The sequence below is a fragment of the Phalacrocorax carbo genome, chromosome 3, assembly GCF_963921805.1.
Source record: "Phalacrocorax carbo chromosome 3, bPhaCar2.1, whole genome shotgun sequence".
In the NCBI taxonomy this organism is placed as follows: domain Eukaryota; kingdom Metazoa; phylum Chordata; class Aves; order Suliformes; family Phalacrocoracidae; genus Phalacrocorax; species Phalacrocorax carbo.
Window position 1 is genome coordinate 123,274,478 of NC_087515.1, and position 22,099 is coordinate 123,296,576.

The following is a 22,099-nucleotide window of genomic DNA, read 5'->3' on the forward strand; positions in this document are numbered from 1 at the left end:
AGAGAAAAAGAAAGTTCATTTCTCTAAGTTATAGCAGGATTGCTTTTTGCTTTACCCTCATTAGATAAAATTTGTAAAGAAAACCTGCTTTTAAACAAAACAAAACAAAAAAATCCATGATGTTTCTTTTTTAAAAAATGACAAAATATGTCATTTGGAGCATGATCACTTCAAAATTTTGGGTGAACTTTCCTTGAGAAATGTGATGAAACTGTCTCTTCCTGCAGAAATTTTTGGCTCTGTGCTGGTTTTGGCCAGGATAAAGTTAATTTTCTTCATAGTAGCTAGTACAGGGCTGTTTTGGATTTGTGCTGAAAATACTGTTGGTCATGCACAGATGTTTTCGTTACTGCTGAGCAGTGCTTATATTGAGTCAAGGCCTTTTCTGCCTCTCACACCACCCTACTAGAGGGTGGGCTGTGGGGGCACAAGAACCTGGGAGGGGACACAGCTGGGACCCCAGCTGACCCAGACTGGCCAAAGGGATATTCCAAACCTTATGACAGCATAGAAAGTGCTCAGCATAGAAAGCTGGGGGAAGACGAAGAAAGTGGGGGACGTTCAGAGTGATGGCGTTTGGCTTCCCAAGTCACCATTACGCGTGATGGAGCCCTGCTTTCCTGGAGATGGCTGAACCCCTGCCTGCCCATGGGGAGGGGTGAACGGATTCCTTGTTTTGCTTTGCTTGTGTGCACGGCTTTTGCTTTACCTGTTAAACTGTCTTTATCTCAACCCATGAATTTTCTCACTTTTACTCTTCCGATTCTCTCCCCCATCCCACCAGTGGGGAGCGAGCAAGTGGCTGTGTAGCGCTTAGTTGACGGCTGAGGTTAAAACACGACAGGCTGCTAGTGAATCAACCTTTTTTGAAAAAGGTTTATAAAAAAAAACTTTTGAAGAACTCTATCAGAAGCCCCCTGATGTTTAATTATACAGAATTCAAGAATCAGAATAATTAATTGCCCTCATTACTAGGGAGTCACATTTGCTTTGACTGAAGTAAAACTATTGATAGCATGTATCTGTTCCTTGGCTTGTCCGGTCCAATTCAATAGGGAAAAATGAGTACATGACAGTTGCATTGTAAGCTGTTTTGGCATCTTAAGTTCAGCTTTTTGCTCTAAAGTCTCCTGGTTCGATCCTGGATGTCTGATAATATGTTAGCTGTCACATGGGCCTCATCAGATGCTAAGAAAATCCACTTCTGTGTCAGCTTGAGTTTGCCTCTAAAACTGTGGCCAAGCAAAATTAAACTGATTCTCTTAGAGAAAAGTGTGATAGCAACTTAGTGGTTTCTGGGCATGAAAAGCTTTATTAAACAAGAGGAAGAAGTTAGAGAAAAAATTCCAAAAAGAAAAGCAAAGCTGAAGAATGGAAAAGGTCCAGTCAAATGACCTGAGTTCATGCACCCTGGAGCCCCTTAGTGAGTGCCATAAGTAGCCAAAGGTCCCAGCAAGTGCGGCTTTGCACCTGGTAGACCCCAACAAAGAGGCCTGAGGTCAGAGCACTGATGTCTTTTGCATCCTAAGGACTGGCTTTGTGGGAAGTCTTCCCAAAGCAGTACTGATGTGGCAGAGCACAGGAGTCATATACTCTACAGTGTACCCTTGTAATGGTTGAGTCAGAGAAATTAGAGATGGAAAATGCACTTAGGTCACTTGGTCCATTCCCCAACTGTTTAAAGGTTGCTCCCTACAATGTGTTCTTCATTGCTTTGTCTAGTCAGCTTCCCCCTTTTCCCTGGGGGGACCATTCCACGTAGCAATAGACCTCGTTGTTAGGAAAATTTTCCTGATGTGCAGCCTAAATTTTCCTTGGCTCACATTCATCCCACTACTTCAGTTAAAACCTCCTAGTCAGCTCTTAACTTCTCTCCACCTCAGGCCCTTTTCTTCCATCAGAGGAAACAAATGAGTCTGATCAAGTAAAATCCTGTGTGTTTAAAAATAATGACATCCTTACCTCCTAAGAGTGATAGTCAATATAGAATTAACATAAAATGTGCAAATTGCCTTATTTTATACGGAAGAAATGAATAAGCCCCTGGAAGCTTTTATCACATGTCGGTTGGCATGGCTTGAAAAGTCCGACATCTACCACCATTTATGAAAACACATGGAGGCAGGTCCCATCTGGAACAGATCAAATTGCTCTGGCTGGTCAATCAAAGCTCAAACTCCCATGGAAATTTAAATCACCTAAAAGCCTGTGAGTTCCCTTTCTAATCAAGGTTAGGGAATAGAGCCATGTACCACCTCACTGGTGACATATATCATGGACCGTGGGACACTGGACTGGTGTCACCAACACTTTCACTACCTTGGAGAATCTGTAAAAAACTGTGGGGTTTAAATTTCAGCTCACAGATAGCCAAGTTAGACTAAGAATTCAGTTTATTCTCCTAGCAGAGCCACACAAGTATCTGATGTTTTGATTCTGCTGACAGGGAGAAGAAATGTCATTTTCTATTGACCCAAAGTAAATACTGTCAAAAATTTTTGAGGAAATGGATAAAGTAGGAATTCAGAGCAAACAAAATGCTTCAATTAATTCCTGAACTATGGTTTTAATGTCTTATGGTATGGTTTTAATATCTTTAATAAAATAAATATTAAGAAATAGAAAGTCTCTGGCATTTTTCAGACTTTTTTTGCAGGCCCCTAATTTTTGTTTTGTGACAAAAACAATTTGTTGCCATTACCATGAATCATCAAGTGCTTCAGCTGGCACAAATCCACATTTTTCTGTTCAAAATATGTTTTGAATGACAGTTATAAGCAGTAAAGCTCTTCATGAAGGCTGTTCCAATAAGATCTGTCTCTGAATAAAATGAGATTTCAGCCAAAGTTCAAGATAAATGGGAAATCCAGACTGAGTGGTAGATGGGAACGATGTGGATCAAATCAGATGTCGACATTATACAATGTACAGCAATCGTCTGGGAACTACTTCCACAAGCAAAAGCAGTAGTGAGAAGTTACTGTTTCTGCCCAGCTTATTTTAGAGAGCGAGTCTGCAGCAAAACCCAGCAAGAGGTTGTGGTATACTTTTCTGTCTTCAACTTCTACATTACTGAATTCCTCTTCATCGAGAGGAAGATTTCGGTTTCATGATATCACTTGCTATTAATAATTACTTGTGCTGCTACGGTGTTTAAAATCCCTTTCCATGTTAAACTTTGCACATTGGCAGAACAAGAACATAGTCCTTGCCCTGAAAATGTACAGCTTAGCTGTAAAACAAATGGGGGCAGAGAGCAATCAGGATTATGGAGAAGCAGATGGACAGCATCGCTCAGTGCAGTGGTCCTGGCACACCCAGGAGCGAGGACAGATCCTCATCCATTCATGCCACCTGAAATCATGGCCTAGAGTGGGTCACCTTTATTTCCTTTAAGACCAGTACTAATCGCCTTCTTCTTATGGCCTAACTCTTTATGGCTAAGACGAGAACAGAACTTCAGTGTCTGTCAAGGGGAAAGAAAATTCCATGTGGGAGTTGACCAGAAGCATCGGAGCAACCATAAAATATTGCGCATTTTAACTCGGATGTGGAGTTATGTGAGAGCAAGGTGTCCCAGCTCAGCCACCGGCTGTGTTGAGGCTCATTCAGCTCCTGTGCAATTTGGGAGCGGTGCCACCTGCCTGGGTGTTTCTCTGGCACGGTGGTCTCCAAACCCAGCTGAGGCCAGACGGACTCTGTACTTCTCTTGCACCCGGTGGGTTACGTGAGCAGAGGGTTTCCAACCCATGGGATGGGTATGAAGTGTGTGGCTTCAGTTGCTGGCAGCGGGGCTCAGAGTTACCCCCTCCCAAGCACAGCCATGTGTCAGCACAACTGCTGTGCCCTGGGACAGGGACAACCATGGCCACTGGGTATCCCTGACCACACTGGTGGCGTAGTATCTTCTGCCCCATGACATCCAGAGTATCTCTCACCAAGCTGGCAGCTGTGGACTCAGGATATAGCCTTGTGGTTATGGGTGCAACCAATATCCTGGCACAGGTGTCCTGGCTAATTGCTCATGACTGAAATAAATTGAACAGAAACCCAAAGGACTATGCAAAATGCTGTAGTGAAAGGTCTGGGCGGAAGCTGGAGGCACACAGGCCATCTGGCTTTGTGGGAAGAGATGGGTGTCCACAGGGGCATCTGGCAGAGGGTACCTGCTTTATGCTTCCCAGACAGAGCTATGCTGAGTAACCATCTTGTCTGTAGGAGGAAGCTCAATCCCAGGCCCTGCGTGCTGCCAGCTTGCAGCTGGGCTAATGCAAAGGAATGCACTCCTTAGCAATGTTTCTTTATAAATTATTTTTCCCGGGGGATTTGAGTGTCGTTACAGTGAGCGTGTGTACAAATATTGGAAGAAAAATGTGCGCTAGAGAAAACAAAGCGAAAAACCACCCGGCTTCCTATTTCTCCTGGGTAAACCTGTGAGTTCTCCCACCTTCTTGAGTTGCAGTCTAATACAATACTGTACAGCCTGCTGCTTCCTTAAATAATTCCTGCCGCAGTAGCAGACACTAAGTACATCACTCAAATCCGATGAAATTATTTAGCTTCCAGTTCCACATCCTGCGGAGTTAAATCTCTGGGAGAAGGGAATGACCTGGTGCTCTCCTGGCACAGGATATCTCCTGGCCTTGGGCTGGAGCTGCATATTTTGCAGGGGTTTCCAGTTTTACTGCCAGTTCTGTTCTCCTGAGCTCCCAGTTCCCCTCTTCCAGATCCTGACACGTCTATGAAGACTCAAATAAATGTGATATATTGAAGCTTCAGCAGTTGAAATGAACTGCAATTACCAAAGAGAGGATTTGTTTCATTTACCTCCAGCCCTCTAGAATTTAAGCATTTGTCTTACATTAGTTGTCCATAGTCAAGAGAGAGAGATGGACACTGCCAGAAGACAATTGCCTTCCTACTTATTTTAAATACTTTTCTTAGGCTAGGATCAATCACACACTGGAAGCCTTTGCTTCCTCATGGCTGTAGAGGAACCTACAAAACCAACTTTTAGGTAATTAAAGTGTGGTGACTTGAAACCCATCCTCAAAATTTGTTTATAAAGCAGCTGTGAAACATGAGATCTTTGTGCTTAGGGTTTTGATGGCGGAGCCAGAAGGGGGTGTGTTGATCACCCATGGTGACTCTAAGAATAACAACCTGGCCTCCAGCCTTTAAGTTTTTCTCATCTGGAGTGTTTCAGATTTTTTAGTTGAAACCCAAAGAAGTATCTGTCAATTACAAAATGAATCTTGCCCTATAAATTGCTGCCTTTGCAAGTAACATGGCTGTAGAAGAGGAGGAAGAAGGAGAGACTGAAGATGTCCTGAGAGAGAAAGACAGCAGGGGATTTTTAATAACTTAACAGTGACTGGAGTGTCAGCCCATGAGGTTATTTCTACACAGGACTTTGAACATGCACCAAGAGATTATAACTGTCAGCCCCTCGCTTTCTGAGCTGAATCAAAATTAATAATATAGACAAGAAAGTCCTTGAACTGTTTGCCATGGGTTATGAGGCTCTGTCGCACCCAAGTAGCCTGGACATGCCGCCTCCACAGGTGCTGGGACACTGTGGGGACACAGTGCAGGAACAGTGCCAGCTGCACCGGGGTTTCTGTCCTTCTTCAGCTGTTCTGCTGCTGGCTTCAGATGCTTTAGGAGACTTGTTTGTGAGCTGCACTCCAACTTTCGACCGACAGAGTACCATGTGTGCAGCAGAGGCTCAGCAATGCGAGTAATGCTGCTAAGGAATCAGAAAGCGGCAGTGGGGCTGGCAGCGCCAAGCCAAATTTGGATGGTTGCAGATCAAAGCCAAGAAGAGCAAACAAAACCTGAGACAGAGGCAGCCTTCTTGCCATCCAAGCGATGCAGTCAGAGCAGCCACTCGTTTCTTGCAGTGCTTAAGCGGTTCAATTAAGTCGAACGAATAAAGTAATTCCTGAGGGACATGAGTCTATTGAATGCACTGAGTAGAGGATAATGCACATTATTGAATGAGATGCCCGTGGGCAGGGCCTCTCTTTGCACAGTAGGGAAGCCCTTCTGTGCCACGGTGGGGCTGCCCAGACATACCTGACCTGGGTTTTAACCAGCTGGCTCAGGCGCTGCTAACAGCTCAGCATGGGCTGTGCACAAACCCTGCATGAGGATTTGCAGAAGCGGACCCTGTGGCCGCAGCATTAGCAGAGCCTTGGCCACGCTCAGGCTGGCTCAGGTCAGCCGAGAGTGACGTGCTTGCTTCGGCTGGACCCTACCCACAGACAGCCTCTGTCTGCCTTGTCAGCTCTGTAGCCAGTGGCTGTGCCCATGCGAGAGCCAGCAGCGGTTACCAAGTCAATCTGAAAGTTGCTAGTTCTGGCTACAGGCTCTGGTCCTGCGTTGTTGTCAGGATGCCGCAGGACCAGACAGCTTGGAGTCTAGACTGCAAGGGTGTTGAGCATCTAATATCTTTGGCTGTGGGACCACAGAAATCTCATTCCTTTAGGAAGAGGCTCAGGAATAGCGCTTTTCCCTCCCTGCCAGCTGGATCACATTCGTGGCATCTTTGAGAAGGAAGAGCATTGCCTTCGCAGATGAATATCTAGTGCCATAGGCAACTCTTTCAGGCTTTTTCTGGATTTGCATGCCATGTAAACTGTTCTCAAATCCCTTAGACACCTAAATTAAGCCAGCTCTAACCTTGGTTGTAAAGCATCAGCAGCTGCACTGTAGAATTTTCTAAAGTTATCTGTATAGAGGAATATGTCTGTGTGTCTTGCTTAACTCCCTGAGATTTTCAATGTTAGGCCGTAAAAGGTTACTATTTGAAAACAATAGGATAGATCAAGTAAAACTATCAAGAGCCGGAGAACATCTTGTTTATTTAGTACCATGTTAAATTGAAAGAGGGAAAGACGGGTAAAAATGAAAAATATTCCTTTTATTTTTTTTTTTACTATAGAGCTTTCCCCTTTCTTTCCTGTCCTGTATTTCCTAATGAAAGGAGAAAAAGTGATAAACTTTTTTCTTTACCCTTGCCTTTTTAGTCTATGGAAACTACAATAGCCAAATCAAAAGCCAAAATGTTTTCAAGACACTCCTTTTACCTCCTTTTATTGAAACACACAAAACTAAAAGGTAGTGAAGGCCATCTATGAAATGTCTTTTTTTTTTTCACCTTTTTTGCTAAACACAACAGAGACTGATCAGTCCTAGAAAAGAAAAAAAACATGATCGAACAGGGCAGTTGCTTTGTTTTTCAGACTCAGACTCAAAAATATGGATAGGTTTATATATAAATATATATACAGTAACAAAGACCTCAAATTCAAATACACCTGAGCTTTGGGGAAGTTTGTATATTCATTCAATCTTTGTGGCTTAGGCTCATCTGTAACAGAAATATTTGCAAATAGACAGAATACTTCCTCTTTAATCTTATCTAGCAATCTGTCTGTTTGTCTGGGTTTTTCCTAGAGATGGCCTCAGATCCTGATATCTGAGGGTTGCACAGCTAAATTAAGACGAGATCATACCATACTTCACAGAGGCCTTTCTTTCCTCCTGTTTGCCATGAGCATCTCTTTAATTTTTATTCATTGGGATGAAAGACAGAGCAGCCACGTAGCCTGGCTCAGCCTCCGCTGGCCCCATGCTTGGCCTATCTTTGGGAAAACATCTTAGTTTGAACTGATAGCTATTTGCTCTATGGGGAGACTGTAGTTGAGGTTCACAAAATGGCTCTTCAAGAGCTGCAGGTCCTCTTCTCTGGGGCTCTTCCAGAGCACTGAGCACACCCTGACCTTCAGCTCCCAGCTCTGATGCCCCACCAGCTGCTCTTCAGGTCATGCATCTCAGAGGGGCAAGTGCTGGATTCATGCCCAAGAGCTCTTTCCCCATTCAGAGAGAGGATTGTTTGAGGTTTCACGTCTTCATTGCCACCTTCAGGCAAGCCACTGCAGCTTGGCAATAGGGAAAAGATGGTGAAATGTCAGGACCTATCTGCATGTGCCTGGCTAATTGCTGTAAATCAGTTTGGCCCATTTATGCCCCTGAAGAACCCTAGACACCACTGGCAAATAAAAAAGACACCCTCCATCTAAGTGCTGTGCCGCCTTTGGTTCACACTTTCTCAGAGGACAAGAGGTTGATGAGGCTGTTGGGTAGTTGTTTGGACTCAGTACTGCTTAGACAACTACGCTGCATTGTATTTTGAACAATTTATCACGGCCCTTACCTGTGTCGGTAACTGCAATTACCCCCAGGAAGGGCTCCAGCCTCCACAGAGCCATGCCATGCAGCGTGGGTGGAGACAAATAGGAAAATTTTTCAGAGTTTTATTGTGTTCTTTTCTGCCTGTGTCCCCGCCATGTTGCTTAGAGGGATTTTGTCACTTCCCTGAGCATTTTGTCGCGGGTAATTTCTCACCACTTCAGACTCTCAGCATTCACTGTGCAAGACCTCACCGATCCCTACCAGTGCTCATGTGGTTAATGGGTGAGAGGAGGGGAGCGAGCGCATCTGAAAGGAATGCAAGAAATATAAACAATTTTATTAACAAGACCACAAAACCATTTTTTAATATATGCAGCCATTTACAAGGAGGAAATAACCAAACAAACAGAAAAACCCACTGAGCAGACGCGGTTGGTGTCAGAGCGCACAGTGAACTGGCACAGATGGTATGGGCAGGTTTGGGTAGGGTACCTTTCCTCCATCCTGCCTCCACCATGGGCTCTCCCTGGCCAACACCAGCCCCTGTGAGCAGGGTGAGCCAGGACAGAGCCGGGCACTAAGGAGGTGGGGTGCCACGCGTGTCCTGCTGCGGTGCCAGCGATGACGCCAGCTGCGTCAGGGCTCGGGCGATAACGGAGAGATGGCTGTTCATCGTCCGCAGCTCTGCCAGGATGTCGCTCACATTCGCCGATGCCTGCTCGGAGCTTGGGGGCATGGCGTGGGCAGCCGGTGGTGAGGAAGCAGCCCCTGGAGCACTGTCTCCCATGGGTGTCGCCTGGTGATTTCCATCATGGGAGGGGTGTGGGGGTGTGCTGCTGCAACGCTTCATGCCTTCCAGGGAGCCGGTCCTTACAGGTGGCTGGTCTTCCTCCTTGCCTTGAATGGTGGCGAGTGTTGCGGAAGCGAGGAAGGGCAGCCAGTTGATGAGGTGGGTGGCACTGCCAGGTGGAACTACTGGCAAATAAAGTCCAGGGTGCAGGGATGGGGCAGAGGCGGGTGGTGCTGGAAGAGAAGGGAGTCCAGGGTGAACAGTGGCAGCAGAAGCTGATGTTGATGGTGGAACAGGAGGCAGTTTGGGATGTAAGGCTGCAACACAGGCAGGTAACGGTGGAGAAAATGATGCAGTACCAGTGTCAGAGGAAGGGGAGGGTGATGCTGGAGCTGTGAAAGGTCCAGGTTCTTCAGAGGTTGGTGGTGAAGTGGCAGCAGGCGGAGCATCAGGTGTGCAAGGATCTGAGTCTGCAAGGAAGACACATCATGAGCCTTGATTCACACATGTATTTACATACATGGACTGTTTCTTGCTGTCACTTCAATGTGACTAGGCCTTTTTGATGCAAGGGGGAATTTCATTAGCTGGTAATGACATACTCAAAGACAAGAACCTAGCCTATTGTAGGTAAGCGTGCTATTTAACACTACAAATCTAAATTATCCTTCCACTCTCATTCTTCATAAAGCCCCTGGACAGGCCTTACATTTTTCTGGTTGATCTCATCATGGTTGATATCTCATATGTATGCATTATCTGGTGAATTACGTACTGTGCTTTCCTGGCCAGTCATGGAAGGGTGGTAATGTCCTAGCTGACTCAGATCTCCTATGGAGATATGAGGGCTGGATGGCTACTGCCGGAGCCAAAGTTAATTACTGCTTCATAGAGGGTCCTATTTTTCAGAATTCTAGTTTGAATTGACCGGTCAACACCAGAAACAGCAAGAGTTAGTTGGTGACTTAAATTCTTTTTGTGTGGAAGTATAACAGAGTTCACAACATTAAACTTAGACATAGATCCCTGCCTGTAGATGTTTAGCAGCTTCAGCTATGAACATCAACAAAGAAGAGACTGAGAAAGAAATTGTTGACACTGTGCATGCCGGCTTGACACCTATGCCACCTTACAAGCAGTTCAGTGGATTTCATCCAATGTCCACTGAAGTCATTAGAAACATGCTTGCTTGGACTGAGTTCAACATACACACCGTAAGATGACAGAGCAGCCTCTGAAGAATATGCAAAGACTTGGAGAGTCACGCTATGGGCCAAGGTGTGCTACCCTCTGTGCCCAGTTGGTAAATACTGTATGGTAAGGATGAATCTATTTTTACAATAATTCTGAAGCCAGAAATATAATAGGAAATGTTAGCCTTTCAACAGCCTCAGAGATCTACATAAGTAGAATTACTATACCATGCCACAGATCTTTATTTTAGCATTGGGAACACATTATACAGGAGGTGGTGAGATGCTACAGGAATGGTCAGTGTAAGACAGATGGATTTTAAAACTACTTCTGCCGCAATTAAGTGCAAATTTTAAAGCACTGGTGTGGATACAAAGACACAAATTAATAGATTCATCTAGGTTAAGACAACTGAGAGAAAGCCAAGTACTGAGGTGTTAACACCATACTATTATTATTTCTGGCATCTAAAAAATCTGATGTGAGAAATTAGTTTTCATTACTGGCTGGTTTGGTATTCCAGATAGCAAACTGAAACTGGGAGTCGAAAGCAAATCAAGACTTTCCCCTGTCATTTCCAACACCAAACCAATTGGATATGCAGCCTACAAAAGTCCATCTTTGTTCCACATGGGACCACCATGTTTTCCCTAACCAAACACACAGGTTGGTTAGAGGGGATTATGACACAAGATTCAGCATGTCCTTATGTCTCTGAGATTTTTATGGAAAGTTACTGCAGGTTCCTTGAAACAGTTTCCTTCCTTTGTGTATTGGCTTTCTTCCCAACGCAAAGTCCCTGCCTACACAGGCCCTCGATCCTTGTTCACTAGAGGTGGGCTGAGGATGCTGGATGTTGGGTTTCCAAAGTGTTATTGATTGGGCTTTGGTTTTTCAAAACAAAAACAAAAATAAAGCACAGTTCAAATACAGGTTCCATTTCCATCCAAACCACCAAAGTTTGCAAAGGGTGAGATGAAAGGTTCAGGTTTGGCTCGACCGTAGCGTTAACCAGAACAGTGTTTATGGTCCATATATAGCCTGGCTAATCCCTGTCCACACTGGCCAAACAAACCAAATTAAGTGCAATGTTTTTCCATACATGGGAGAGCAGAGGAAGCTCACAAACCTTGAGGTAATCTGGTTTAGCGCTGTGACAAATAACTGACACAAATGACTCTTTAACGGTTAAAGAGTAATTGGGGTTAAAATACAAGGAGTAGTAACTAATATAGACAAAAATAGAGAAAAAAATCTGGTCACCAAAGGCTCTTCTTTTAGCTGCGATCTTTCCAAACAGCGTGGCTTCCCTGTGAGAAGCCTGAGCTTTGTCATCCCCCTAATCCCCCCTTAAGATTTATTTATGCCATGCAACCTTTTAAACACATCTTGCTCAGCTTGATCAGGCTCCCATACTTCCATCTAAGAAATTCCACATGGGTGTCTGGGCACCTGCGCAGGGGTCCTGGCATATCCAGGACATGTGGAAGCTGTTGCACGGCTCAGACCAACGGCTGGGTATGTGCACAGCTGACATAGTGCAGTCCGCACACCCAGAGTGACAGCTTGTCTGGACAGGATCTGACTGAGCTGCTCAATATCCAAAGACACAAACTGATGATGAAAATTGCAGAATCACAGAATCACTGAGGTTGGAAGGGACCTCTGGTCACCATCTAGTCCAAACCCCTGCTCAGAGCAGGGTCAGCTAGGGTCAATAATTTTTTTCTTCATGAACAAAATTGCTAGGACATGTTTGAGAAAGCCCAGGAATATGGAAGCCCTAAGCACAATGAAGCACGGCACAAGCTACTACAGTTGCTTATCGTATACACAGGATGATTCTGTTTATTTCCTTCCTCTCTAATTCTGTTTGCTTTATCTGAATGCTGCAACTTGTCACAACTCTAGTGCTTGCTTGTTTCACTTTTTTGTACAGCCCCAGCAGAAAGACAGTCTTCTTAACTGGAGCATCCAGGTGCACGCTCACTCCTGAAGGTGTTAGACCTGCCTCTAGACAGAGCTGTAGCTAAGCAGGGTTGGAGGGATGCCTGCAGAGAACAGAGATGTTGAAGACAAGGTGCTCTGACAAGTACAGTAACCTTCCCTAAACGTAACAACTCACCTGTGCATGGTCATTTACCATCCTCCTGTACACCCAGTCTACAGAGGATGGGTAGGTACTATAGTGTACTTCCACATGCAAAGACTGACTGTTTAGCGTGGGCTTCTAGCTTAGAAGAAAACTTATTTCACCAGTTTGGGAAGTTAATCCAGGACTCAGAAAACCTGGGTTGGGATCCAATTCATCTAAACAATTGAACAGTAAGTGCCTAGTGAAGAAATCCCCTGAAAGCACCTGCATTTTCTATGTTCTCTATAGAGGGCAAGCCCCCAAAGGGAAGGCTTAGACGTGTAGGCTGTATCACTCTGAACAGACTGAGTCACTTCTTTCTACTGAGTGCATAGGGAGCTTGGCCTCATCTTTTAGGAGAACTGTTTTACTGAGATGGGATTCCTGTAGTCATCAGTGTTAATATCTACATCTAATCTAATACCCTAGCCTTTCTTCATAGTCAGTGGATTAAATAGGTCTGGCATCAGCTCTTTATTGCTAGAATGAGAAATATGTATCATCAACTCTTTACCTATTAGGATAACTAATTCAGATGTGGGTATCATGCACTGAAAATGCCTGCGTTTCAAAAGAGAAATCCTATACCAGGTGCATAAAAATAAGATGGGTTCCCAGCTTAGAAACACCGGACACCTAACTGGATGCCTGATCCACTATCCTGATGCACTACCCTCCTGATCTACTGTGACCTCCCAAAGAGAAAGCAGTTGCACATCTTTGAGTTACTTTTGTGTTATTCGCAAGTAGTAGGGAATACGTCTGCGCTGCTAACTCTGAGAGGACCTTGGGGTGTTAAAAACTCACAGGACTCTAAATAGACCAGGTGATACGACATTGAGAGAGAGCAGAGGGAGCACCTCCAGGAGAGGATTTCCTGGTGAGTTGCCCATGATGATGGCTATTGCTAAAAGATTAATGGGCTGCCCTGTGAGAATGGGGAAACTAAAGTTATTTTAAACTTCTCATCTGTATGAGAAGAGCATGCATTTAACTTTTCAAGCAGACTTGGCTATCTCGGCTGCTTTTGTTTGACTACTGATTTTATCTGCCTTGCAGCCAAATTGCTGCAAACTTTCTTAGTCTTTTGTCAGCTAACAAGGGAAAGGTCTGTGAAGGAGAAACCTTGAGGGAAAAGCAGGGGCATGACTTTCCACTGGTGAGCATACTGCATAGCATTCGGCTCATCTAACTCTAGCCATTTAGCTGGCATCTAGTGCAAGGCAGTCATCCGGGCTCCAGCAGAGAAAGCAGCACCTCCAGGGTATAAGCCACCAGAAGCTCTCAGGTCCCTAAGAAGGCGGGGGGATCATGCTGTGGAGAGTCCCTCCCCTTCCAGTACTTCTTGTAGGACTAAGTCAGCTGTCTTAGATGGGCTGACTAACTTCTAAACAGCTGAAGTTGGACGAGCTGGATTCCTCACTTGTAGACGTAACAAGTCATCTCCTGTCAAATCAGAATAGTAGGCGGGTAGTCCTGCCTCTGTGTTCCTGTGGAAGGCGCAAAACCATGGAGATTATAAGTTTTAAGGTGCAAGAAAGTAGAGACTTAGGCCCCTAGACTGCTTCAAGAAATGACCTGGTGGTTCAGAAGGTGATAATCTTTCAGGTGAATCAGCACTGAACAACCAACCTATTTCATTGATAAGGATGTTAAGATGTTAAGATGAGTAATGCAATCCCTCCAATGACACAGTAACCTGCAGGAGGCCTTTGTGCACTGTCCTTTCTGCTTGGGTTTTTGACATTGCTCTAAAGCTAGCAGTGTCTGCGCCTGTGCCTGTGAGACCAAGTGCGTGCACGCACTCCCACTTCATTTTGCAGCTGCTTCCCAAGAAAGTCTAAATATACACCTGCCTCCTCTTTCTGGTAAGAAGTGAAACTGTAGTCCTAACAGCCTGTGGTAAATGAAAGTCCAATCGCAACGTTCACATAAGCGAGGGTGGCGCTGCTTTTGTATGGACAGAGTCCACCTTTGGGATCTGAATCTGAAGCCATCCATCCTGTGCTGCTCAGGCTTCGTTCAGATATAGAGTGGCATTGCTTCCCACTGCAGGTCTGCAGTCAAGCTTAGAAGGGCTTTGACCTATAAACCAAGTTTAGAAGGGATTAAATTACAGCATTGGGCAAAGAAACTATCAGACACTACATTAGAATAGGTCTGAACAAAAACATCAGCATGAGCACTTCAGGAATGGAATTGCATACATGTGATTTCAGACACTCAGTTTGGTTCTAGATATTGTGTCTAGCAACTTTTCTTTGTAAAAGTCTAAACTAGCTCTGAACACTCACATGCTTTTGGGTGAGCAGCTTAGAAATGCACAGAAAATTCATAAAAGCATTAGGCAAGCTTATTTTTAATTATTTTTTAGCTAAAGCAAATCACATTTATATCCCAGGAATCCACTCGTCTCTGGAGACATGAGAGTATACCAAAATATTGTATATACCAAGGTATTGCAATCTTTAATGACAAGAGTGATTTAATGTAATTAAATATGTTCACACATGATCAGGAGTCTTGTAGAAAATATTAATTTGAAAAACCACATCAATAAATCGCAGTGCTCAAAAACAACCCTATTCCTCTAGTTCTCAAACTCAATCTCACCTGTCACTCCTACAATAAAAAGAAGAGGGGGGTGGGGGGTGGGATTTTGGAAATAATTGTAGATCAACAGAACCATGATGTAATGGGGCACATGGCAAAGTCTGTGCCAGAGTCCAAGATGTTTCACCAAACATACCCCAAGTCTGTCTCTGTGCTGTCAAATTAAAAGCTTCCTAGTTAGTCACTTCAGCAAGGTTCCTTCCAATGGCCTCTTGCTTTTTAAGCAGCCTAATAGCAATCCAGGAGCTACTTTACAGATTTTAATTTGCTTATGCATTTTTCTGACTTCATAAACTCATGCATCTCTGGTCTCTGGAATCCTTTTTTTTTTTTTTTTTTTTTTTTTTTTTATTAATTGTGGTTTGTTTTGGGGTCTGTTTCTCTTCTTTCAGGTACAATACACCAGGCCTAGCTGGACTGGTCTTTATGTGACTAATCACATTATGACTCCTGTGGAGTTGTGCTCTTTCAAAATTTCTTGAGTAATAGTCTGTTATGAGTACATACTTATTCCCATGTCATGCGAACAAATTTGTTCTCACAGTTTGTCATGGGCCATCTGCTTTTTCATCTTTGTCCCTGGCTTAATTTCAATGAGACTTTATTCACTTCCTGACAAAATGTGCATTTTTACACTCATTTGGGACCAGATTTTCCAAGAACCTGAGGTCCTTCTTTGACACCTATGGGACAAAGACAGACTTTTTTAAGTGCTCGGCGGCTCCTGTTATTTTCACAAAAGAAGAGTCCCTGAGGATGCCCTGACATCTCAGCGTGGAAAGGGAACAGCAAAAGAGGAGGTAAGCATGTTGGAGAGGTAATATTGTTGGGCAGCAGGCAATTCCTCATGACAATATTCATTGCCTAACACATTTTTCCCGCTGTGCTCAAAGCACTGCACAGACGAGTCTCACACTGGCTGCACTTTACGGGGGCCAGACTGAAACACATGAAAAATGAAATGCCTTGACAGAAGTCCATAATGGAGCCAGGAGCAAAGGCCACTTTCATCTTCCCCATCAACTGACATTGCCAATGCAGCCCTCCGAGGGCTCCTTTACCCTACGCCTCTATTAATGTATCCTCTTAAATTGGGGAAGCCTTCTTTCCCTTCCCTTTGCAGCACAGACATAAGGCACAGCAGGAAAATCTGTTGCTTTTAAGAAGACTGCCAGCCCAGCCCTCACCATGGCCATTGAAGGACATCTCTTCCCCACCCACTTGTTTTCCCTTCCCAGCAACTTACTGAGGATGGAGAAGAGGCTGGAGAGACTGTTTACGTCCTCTGAAACTCAAATAAGACTGACAGCTACTTCCAGAGAGCCAAAAGAAAAAATAATAAGAAGAAAGTATTATAATTGATCAGACCACTTTGTCCATTTTGTCTCGTGTTTTGCCTCTGTCAATGGTCAGTAAATGCTGCCTTAAGGGAAGCTATCAAAAAGTCTTCGATAACGGTTGTGCCATAGTCTGTTGTAGGAAATTTTCCTGATGTTCCATTAATGAATCAGGTTTGGGGCCCAAGATGTTTACACTGTCAACAATCACCTTTTACACAATGCAGGCCAACGAATTTGATTTAATATCAGGCTCAAAATGGACTGCAACTGTACGGACTACAACTGAAGGTAGAGCTGGTGCTTAATTACTTCTCTGAATCTGGCCATCAGCTATACCTAAAGGTTTTTCCTGTCTTGAAGCAGATAGACTTTCCAACATGTTTAATTTTTCTAAGAGTCTTGTTTTTTTCCCATAATAAGTACTATTGTGTTTCTAAATGTCCTTATTATGTTCTTATTAGCCTTGTAAACATCCCATCTGGTTTTTTATTATTTTTCTTTTTCCTGTTTCTTCTTTTCTTTTTCTTTGTTCTTTTTATTCCTTTCCTTTTTCTTGTTCTTTGGCAAGGTTTTGGTCTCAATTAATTCCTATAGCAATGAGTTTCTCAGGTTAGTTTTGCACTGTGTGAGGAAGTTTTTCCATTTACACAGCAGATTTTTTGTATTAGTCAGCCAGATAGCATTTTCTCTAAAACTATCTGTGTATCTATTCTTTGTACCTTTCCCAATAGCACTTCCTGCCACGCATGGCCCTAGAATGAGCCCATGGTCACATGAAATTCAGCAGGCACTAAGAGATACAAAAGGGAAGAGATAGGATTTATATCTTTTGCCTTTAGCGCAAAGGATGAGGCAAACAGGAATATTATAGAAACAAATCCTGAAGTTCCAGACATTTTGCTGGTTTGCAATTAGTTTAATCTCTTTACATATATTCTCTGGACATTTCAAAACAGATTCAGATGTTAATTAACCAAATGTAACCTGCTCTTTTTTTCCAGGAAAAATACGAGACACACCATGCAATCTTATGGTTTTAGTAGCCAGTGAGTCAAGTCTGGAAATTCAGTACACATGAGTCAATGAGATTTCAGGTTCCTACAGAATGTCCAGCAAGGACATTGTTCAGCCAGCAGTGGACATGCCTCTGTTGCCTCCACCATATGGTTATTTTTGGGCTGATTAATAAAACAAACTACATCCAGGCTGGGTTACCCTGAACCCCTGCCATGTTATGCTTTAGATAGGATTGTCCCTTTCAAAGGCTTGCCACAGCAGTGCTCCCATCTGAAACACAGTGACTATATCTTTTCCTGGATATTTACCATCTGACTGCCCCAGCACAATGCTTCTGCTAAGCCTTAGAGTCTACGTAAGAATTTTATACCATATCAGACCAATGGTCCAGCAATGCTCAGCTTGTACCGTTTCTCAAGCTCTGGAAACTCAGTACTTAAATGCAAGAGACGATGAAAAAGAGTGTGGGAAGTCTCTTGTCCCATCTTGAGCAGAGCCATGGCTGTTGGCCCTCCTTGGTAAGCGACGTTGGGGTGAAAGAGGGAGAGGCTGAGTAGGAGTCCATGGTTAGACATAGGACAAGAAAGTGTCTCTGCAAGATTAGTTTGGCTGTTGCACTGCCTAAAAGTCTGCAGGCCAAAACCTGCTTATCAAGCTAAAGGTGGACACTGGCTGTACAATAAAGAGCGCTTAGGTGATCTGAAGATGACAAGGGAATGATCTTGCCTTAAGTATGCAAGAAAAGTAGGAACTAACTCATGGACTTCATTAAATTTTCATATACTTCTCAGCATGTTTCATCCCCAGAGGGATGGTGCCATTTTTAGGAAAATAATCTTGTAACAAAAATCCCCTGAAACTGCACAGCCTGAGGCGCTTTTTCTCTTCTTCGTACACTGAGGAACCGCACAGGCTATTATCTTTCCTACAAAGTTAAATCCAGTGGGAAACAGTCATATCTGAACACCTGAGTTATGTCACTCTGGACATGAAATATTTCCCTGAATGATCCTACTGCACCTTTGCTGTTTGTGAACTTTCCTGAGTATTTTGGGAGGGTTGCATGCATATCTCATAATTTTTTGTATTTAGATACCCTGGGATTCTTTCCTAAACGCCTGTGTCAGATGTGTGAGAATTTGTTTAATCCAGGGAAAGGCTTTTGGGAAAGTCCTGAAAGATTCAACTCACTTGTGATCAAATCTGGGTCCTCACTGCAGAGTGGGTGAATGCCAACCCATGGCTAGACAGGCTTATCCTCTCCTTGGGGCTCCTGGCCTGAACTGAAACCACGTCCCAAGCCTGAAAGAAATTTTTAACAAATGTCCTGGAGACATACCTTTCGTCCTAACTTCCATTTCAACTGCTAGATATGCCCAGGCAATCGTGGCAGGCATCATGGAAACACTGTTTTCACAAAGACATTTTGTCTCCAATAACATTTTCGTTTTACACCCAAGTCTAGCCGGAGGTGAATTCTTTTGTTTAATGAAGAGCCACAGCTCCTCTGGAAAAAAATGTTCTCCTGTAACCCGGGTGAGCCGCTGGTTTTACTGAAGAACAGTCCTGCAGACCAAGACAATGCTGTACTTCACTACCCTTTTTGAATTACCACTCTGTCATTTCCCAGAGGAGCATGATCGGCCGACCACTAAACTCTGCTTTAAGATCTTATGCCCGATCTAAATGAGACAGAATGAAGCCCTGGAGAGATTTCAACCCTTGCTTTGTTGAAACAACATTGCTTTGTTTGGAATGTATTTGCCTTTGTACTGGGGAATGAAAATGTAACCCAGTGCCCAGTTTTGAAATATATAAATACAGTGCTTTTGGTAATGTAACATATACAAAGAGATCCATAGCATATGCTCTTTCTTACACAGCCCTTTTTCTTGGAGATCTTCAACCATTTTTGAAACCTTCAAGCCTTGAGCCTTGTGATGGCTCCGCGAAGGAGGAACATGTAATTTCTGTGTTACAGGCTGGCACAGTGACACAGTTAGAAAAACTGTAGCAGACTTGAAATGAAACCCAGACCTGTGCTTCCAACAGTAAACTCAGCCTTCCCCTATGTCCAGTACCATACTAGCCAGTAGCCACCCAAATGTACATGACACACACTCGCAGCTCCAGTCGGTGGTCACCACCACTTGGCTTCCAGGTCTTCTCCGTGCTTAACTTTAATACCCTTAGATTATGATCTCAATTGATCTAGAGGTATGATCCAGAGCATTTCACCGTACGGTTGAATCCAGCTATGACAACGGTTGGACAACTGAGACAGTTGGACTTTTTCCTACCCCTTCTCACAAATTCATTGTTGCTTCAATGTACTTTAGGGCAGAGATTTAATGAACCAGGCCCTTGCTTTACCATTAAATGTGTATGGCGCAACACCTTTATCAGCTGCGTACCAGCAGTCAGAGAATTTGGGGTGTGATGCATGTGACAAGGATGGAGGAACAGCACTAGGAGCTTCCCAGTCCCTTGTCCCCTCACCTACCCACTCTTCCCACCACGTGTCCTCCTGAATAACTAACTGGAGGAGACATTCGCCTACTCGGAGAGCAAACAAACACGTCAGCCCTGCACAAACAGAGGCACTCTTGTCTCTCCGTCTGAGTCCGTGTCCTTTGATCACCACAGGTACCAACTCCCGTCTGATATTTTGGGCTGTGCAGGGTGGGCTTGGACACTCGTTGGGTGGAGGGAGACACCTCGGCAGGGCAGGAAGGAGTGATTCAGCCACTCCTCGCTCTGAGTCAATATTTACCCAGCAGCTCTGGATTTGGGGGAGGGATGGTCTCTCTCCGGGGTCACATTCCCACACTCCTGAGTGAGGTATCTGGAGCTGCCAGCCCAAGAGGGTGCTAGCAGCCTTCTCCTGGGAGGATGCCCTCTTTTTTTAGGCTGCATTTTGGATGCAAACTGGCGTGCTGTGGCTGCGTCTCTTGTTTTTTTTCTAATTGTAGTCTGGAGTTTTCCTTAATGGGACAGAGAAGTCTTTGAGACTGGAAATGTGCTCTTCTCTTTGTTTCTGGTAAGACATAACACTGGCCTCATGGGACTGCACTCCAACAGGGATATTTTAGTTCTGCCTGGCTCAACTTCTTGCTGGCCCACGGTCTGATTGCTATTTGTCACTGGGACTGCAAGCACTGGGGAACAGAGACTGCCCTCACTGTGGCTGCTCTAGTAGGCTGGAGCCTTGAATTTGGCTGGGCTTCCCAAGCATTTCCACGAGGCAAATAGTAACACTAATTTCAGCTGGACACTGTATTCCTTGCTTACATTCCTAAAGGGCTGTGTTGTGCTGGTTTTGCCTTGTTCTCTATGCTAAATGTATTGCTAGATTTCACCCTGGGGGTTGTTGCATCCTGCTAGTGGATGATTATATTCTTCTGTCTGAGAGACTGAAGATGAGAGAGCACTTTGAGATCCTTTTTGATAGATGGAGATACCCTTCTGGCTCAGTCCCTAATATGATTTTGTGAAGGTGTTGAGTATGTCCCATCCTACAGACCCTGGTCTCAAATATGCTGGTGTAGAACAGTAATAATTCCACTGGCATCAGTGTCACTACGCCAGCGTAATCATGGGAGAAGGAGAAGAAATAGGCCTGCAGGGATTTTTTTTTGTTTTTTTGGGGGGAACCATGCTGACTGTAAAACCACAGCAAAATTATTTTTAAATGAGAAAAATTTCTTTAAGACAGATCAGCCCCTTAAAAAGAGAGACAAATGGAATGAAGCACTGCAGTTCAGAAAGTCCTGCGGTATTTGGGAAATAGGGCGGTTTGCTGCAAAAAGAGGAGTAAATAGCCAAAGCCAGGAGAGTTGCAAAAAGAGAAAGACCCAGAAAATGAAATTGCTTATGAATTACATTATCAAAATTTCTCATAGCACAAGAGATGAGATCGTAAAGGCAAGTTTATTCTCAGCACATGCATGGAAAAATGTAAACCTCAGTAAGAACCACTGAGTAAACCTGAGAAAAATAAAATGACTGTGCCTGGAAATGTTTAGGGGATGGTGTTTGTCAATTAATGAAATGAGAGGCCACCGTTTGCAGCTCAGTACACAACAGACATACACAGACTAAGTCCAAAGAAGGAGATTTTTTTCTTTTTCCCCAGTAAGAGGAGTGCAGGGAAATTTTGCTCTGTGCTTCATCTGCAATTGATTTTTTTTCTTTCATAAAACCTGGTGATTATTGAGAAAAGAAAGTTTGCTCTGTGTGGCTGGGCAGGGGGTCATGATTACTCACACCCCCAGGTTCCCATTTGCCTTCAGGTTTGTTGATTTTGATGACAAGTCTTTACCACTCGGTTTCTTAGTTGTGTCAGCAGCTTTCCCAACAGCGTAGCGATGCTTTTTGTGTTACATTGTGCAAACAGGAGAGCAGCTCAAGCCAAAAAGCACACATCGAGATCGTACTCCCAACTTTAAGCAACCTCATGGTTTGGATCCAGCCTCATGGTTTGGACTCATCTCTAACAGAAATACACAGATAACTCCAAGAGCATATTTTAATGGAAAGAGGAAGTTTTCTAAGGACACAATACATGCACCCTGTCAGGGAAGGTTCCTCTCTGTGCCAAGAAACTTCTCTCTTTCCTGGGGGAGCCACTTGCTTCACGTACTGGACTGCCTTAAAAAGGGGAGGGAGCGGGATTCAGGCAGCATCAGCAATCTTCAGCATGCCAAGAGGAAGAAAGACCAAAGGGTCAGCTACCTTGTGAAAGGAGGGCTGCTTGATTAACTTCATGGAAAGAAACTGAGCTGTAAAAAGACAGCATTTAGTCACTAACAA

General features: G+C 44.1%; 1 protein-coding gene across 1 annotated transcript; it reads right to left on the bottom strand.

Moving 5' to 3' along the window:
* Positions 1-8,776: 8,776 nt before the first annotated feature.
* On the bottom strand, positions 8,777-18,729 carry LOC104048143 (uncharacterized). The gene is made up of 2 exons (XM_009508555.2): positions 18,627-18,729; positions 8,777-9,459 (listed from the first exon to the last, which is right to left on the bottom strand). Exons 1-2 carry the CDS (start codon positions 18,727-18,729, stop codon positions 8,777-8,779), a joined length of 786 nt encoding a protein of 261 aa, XP_009506850.2.
* Positions 18,730-22,099: the final 3,370 nt, after the last annotated feature.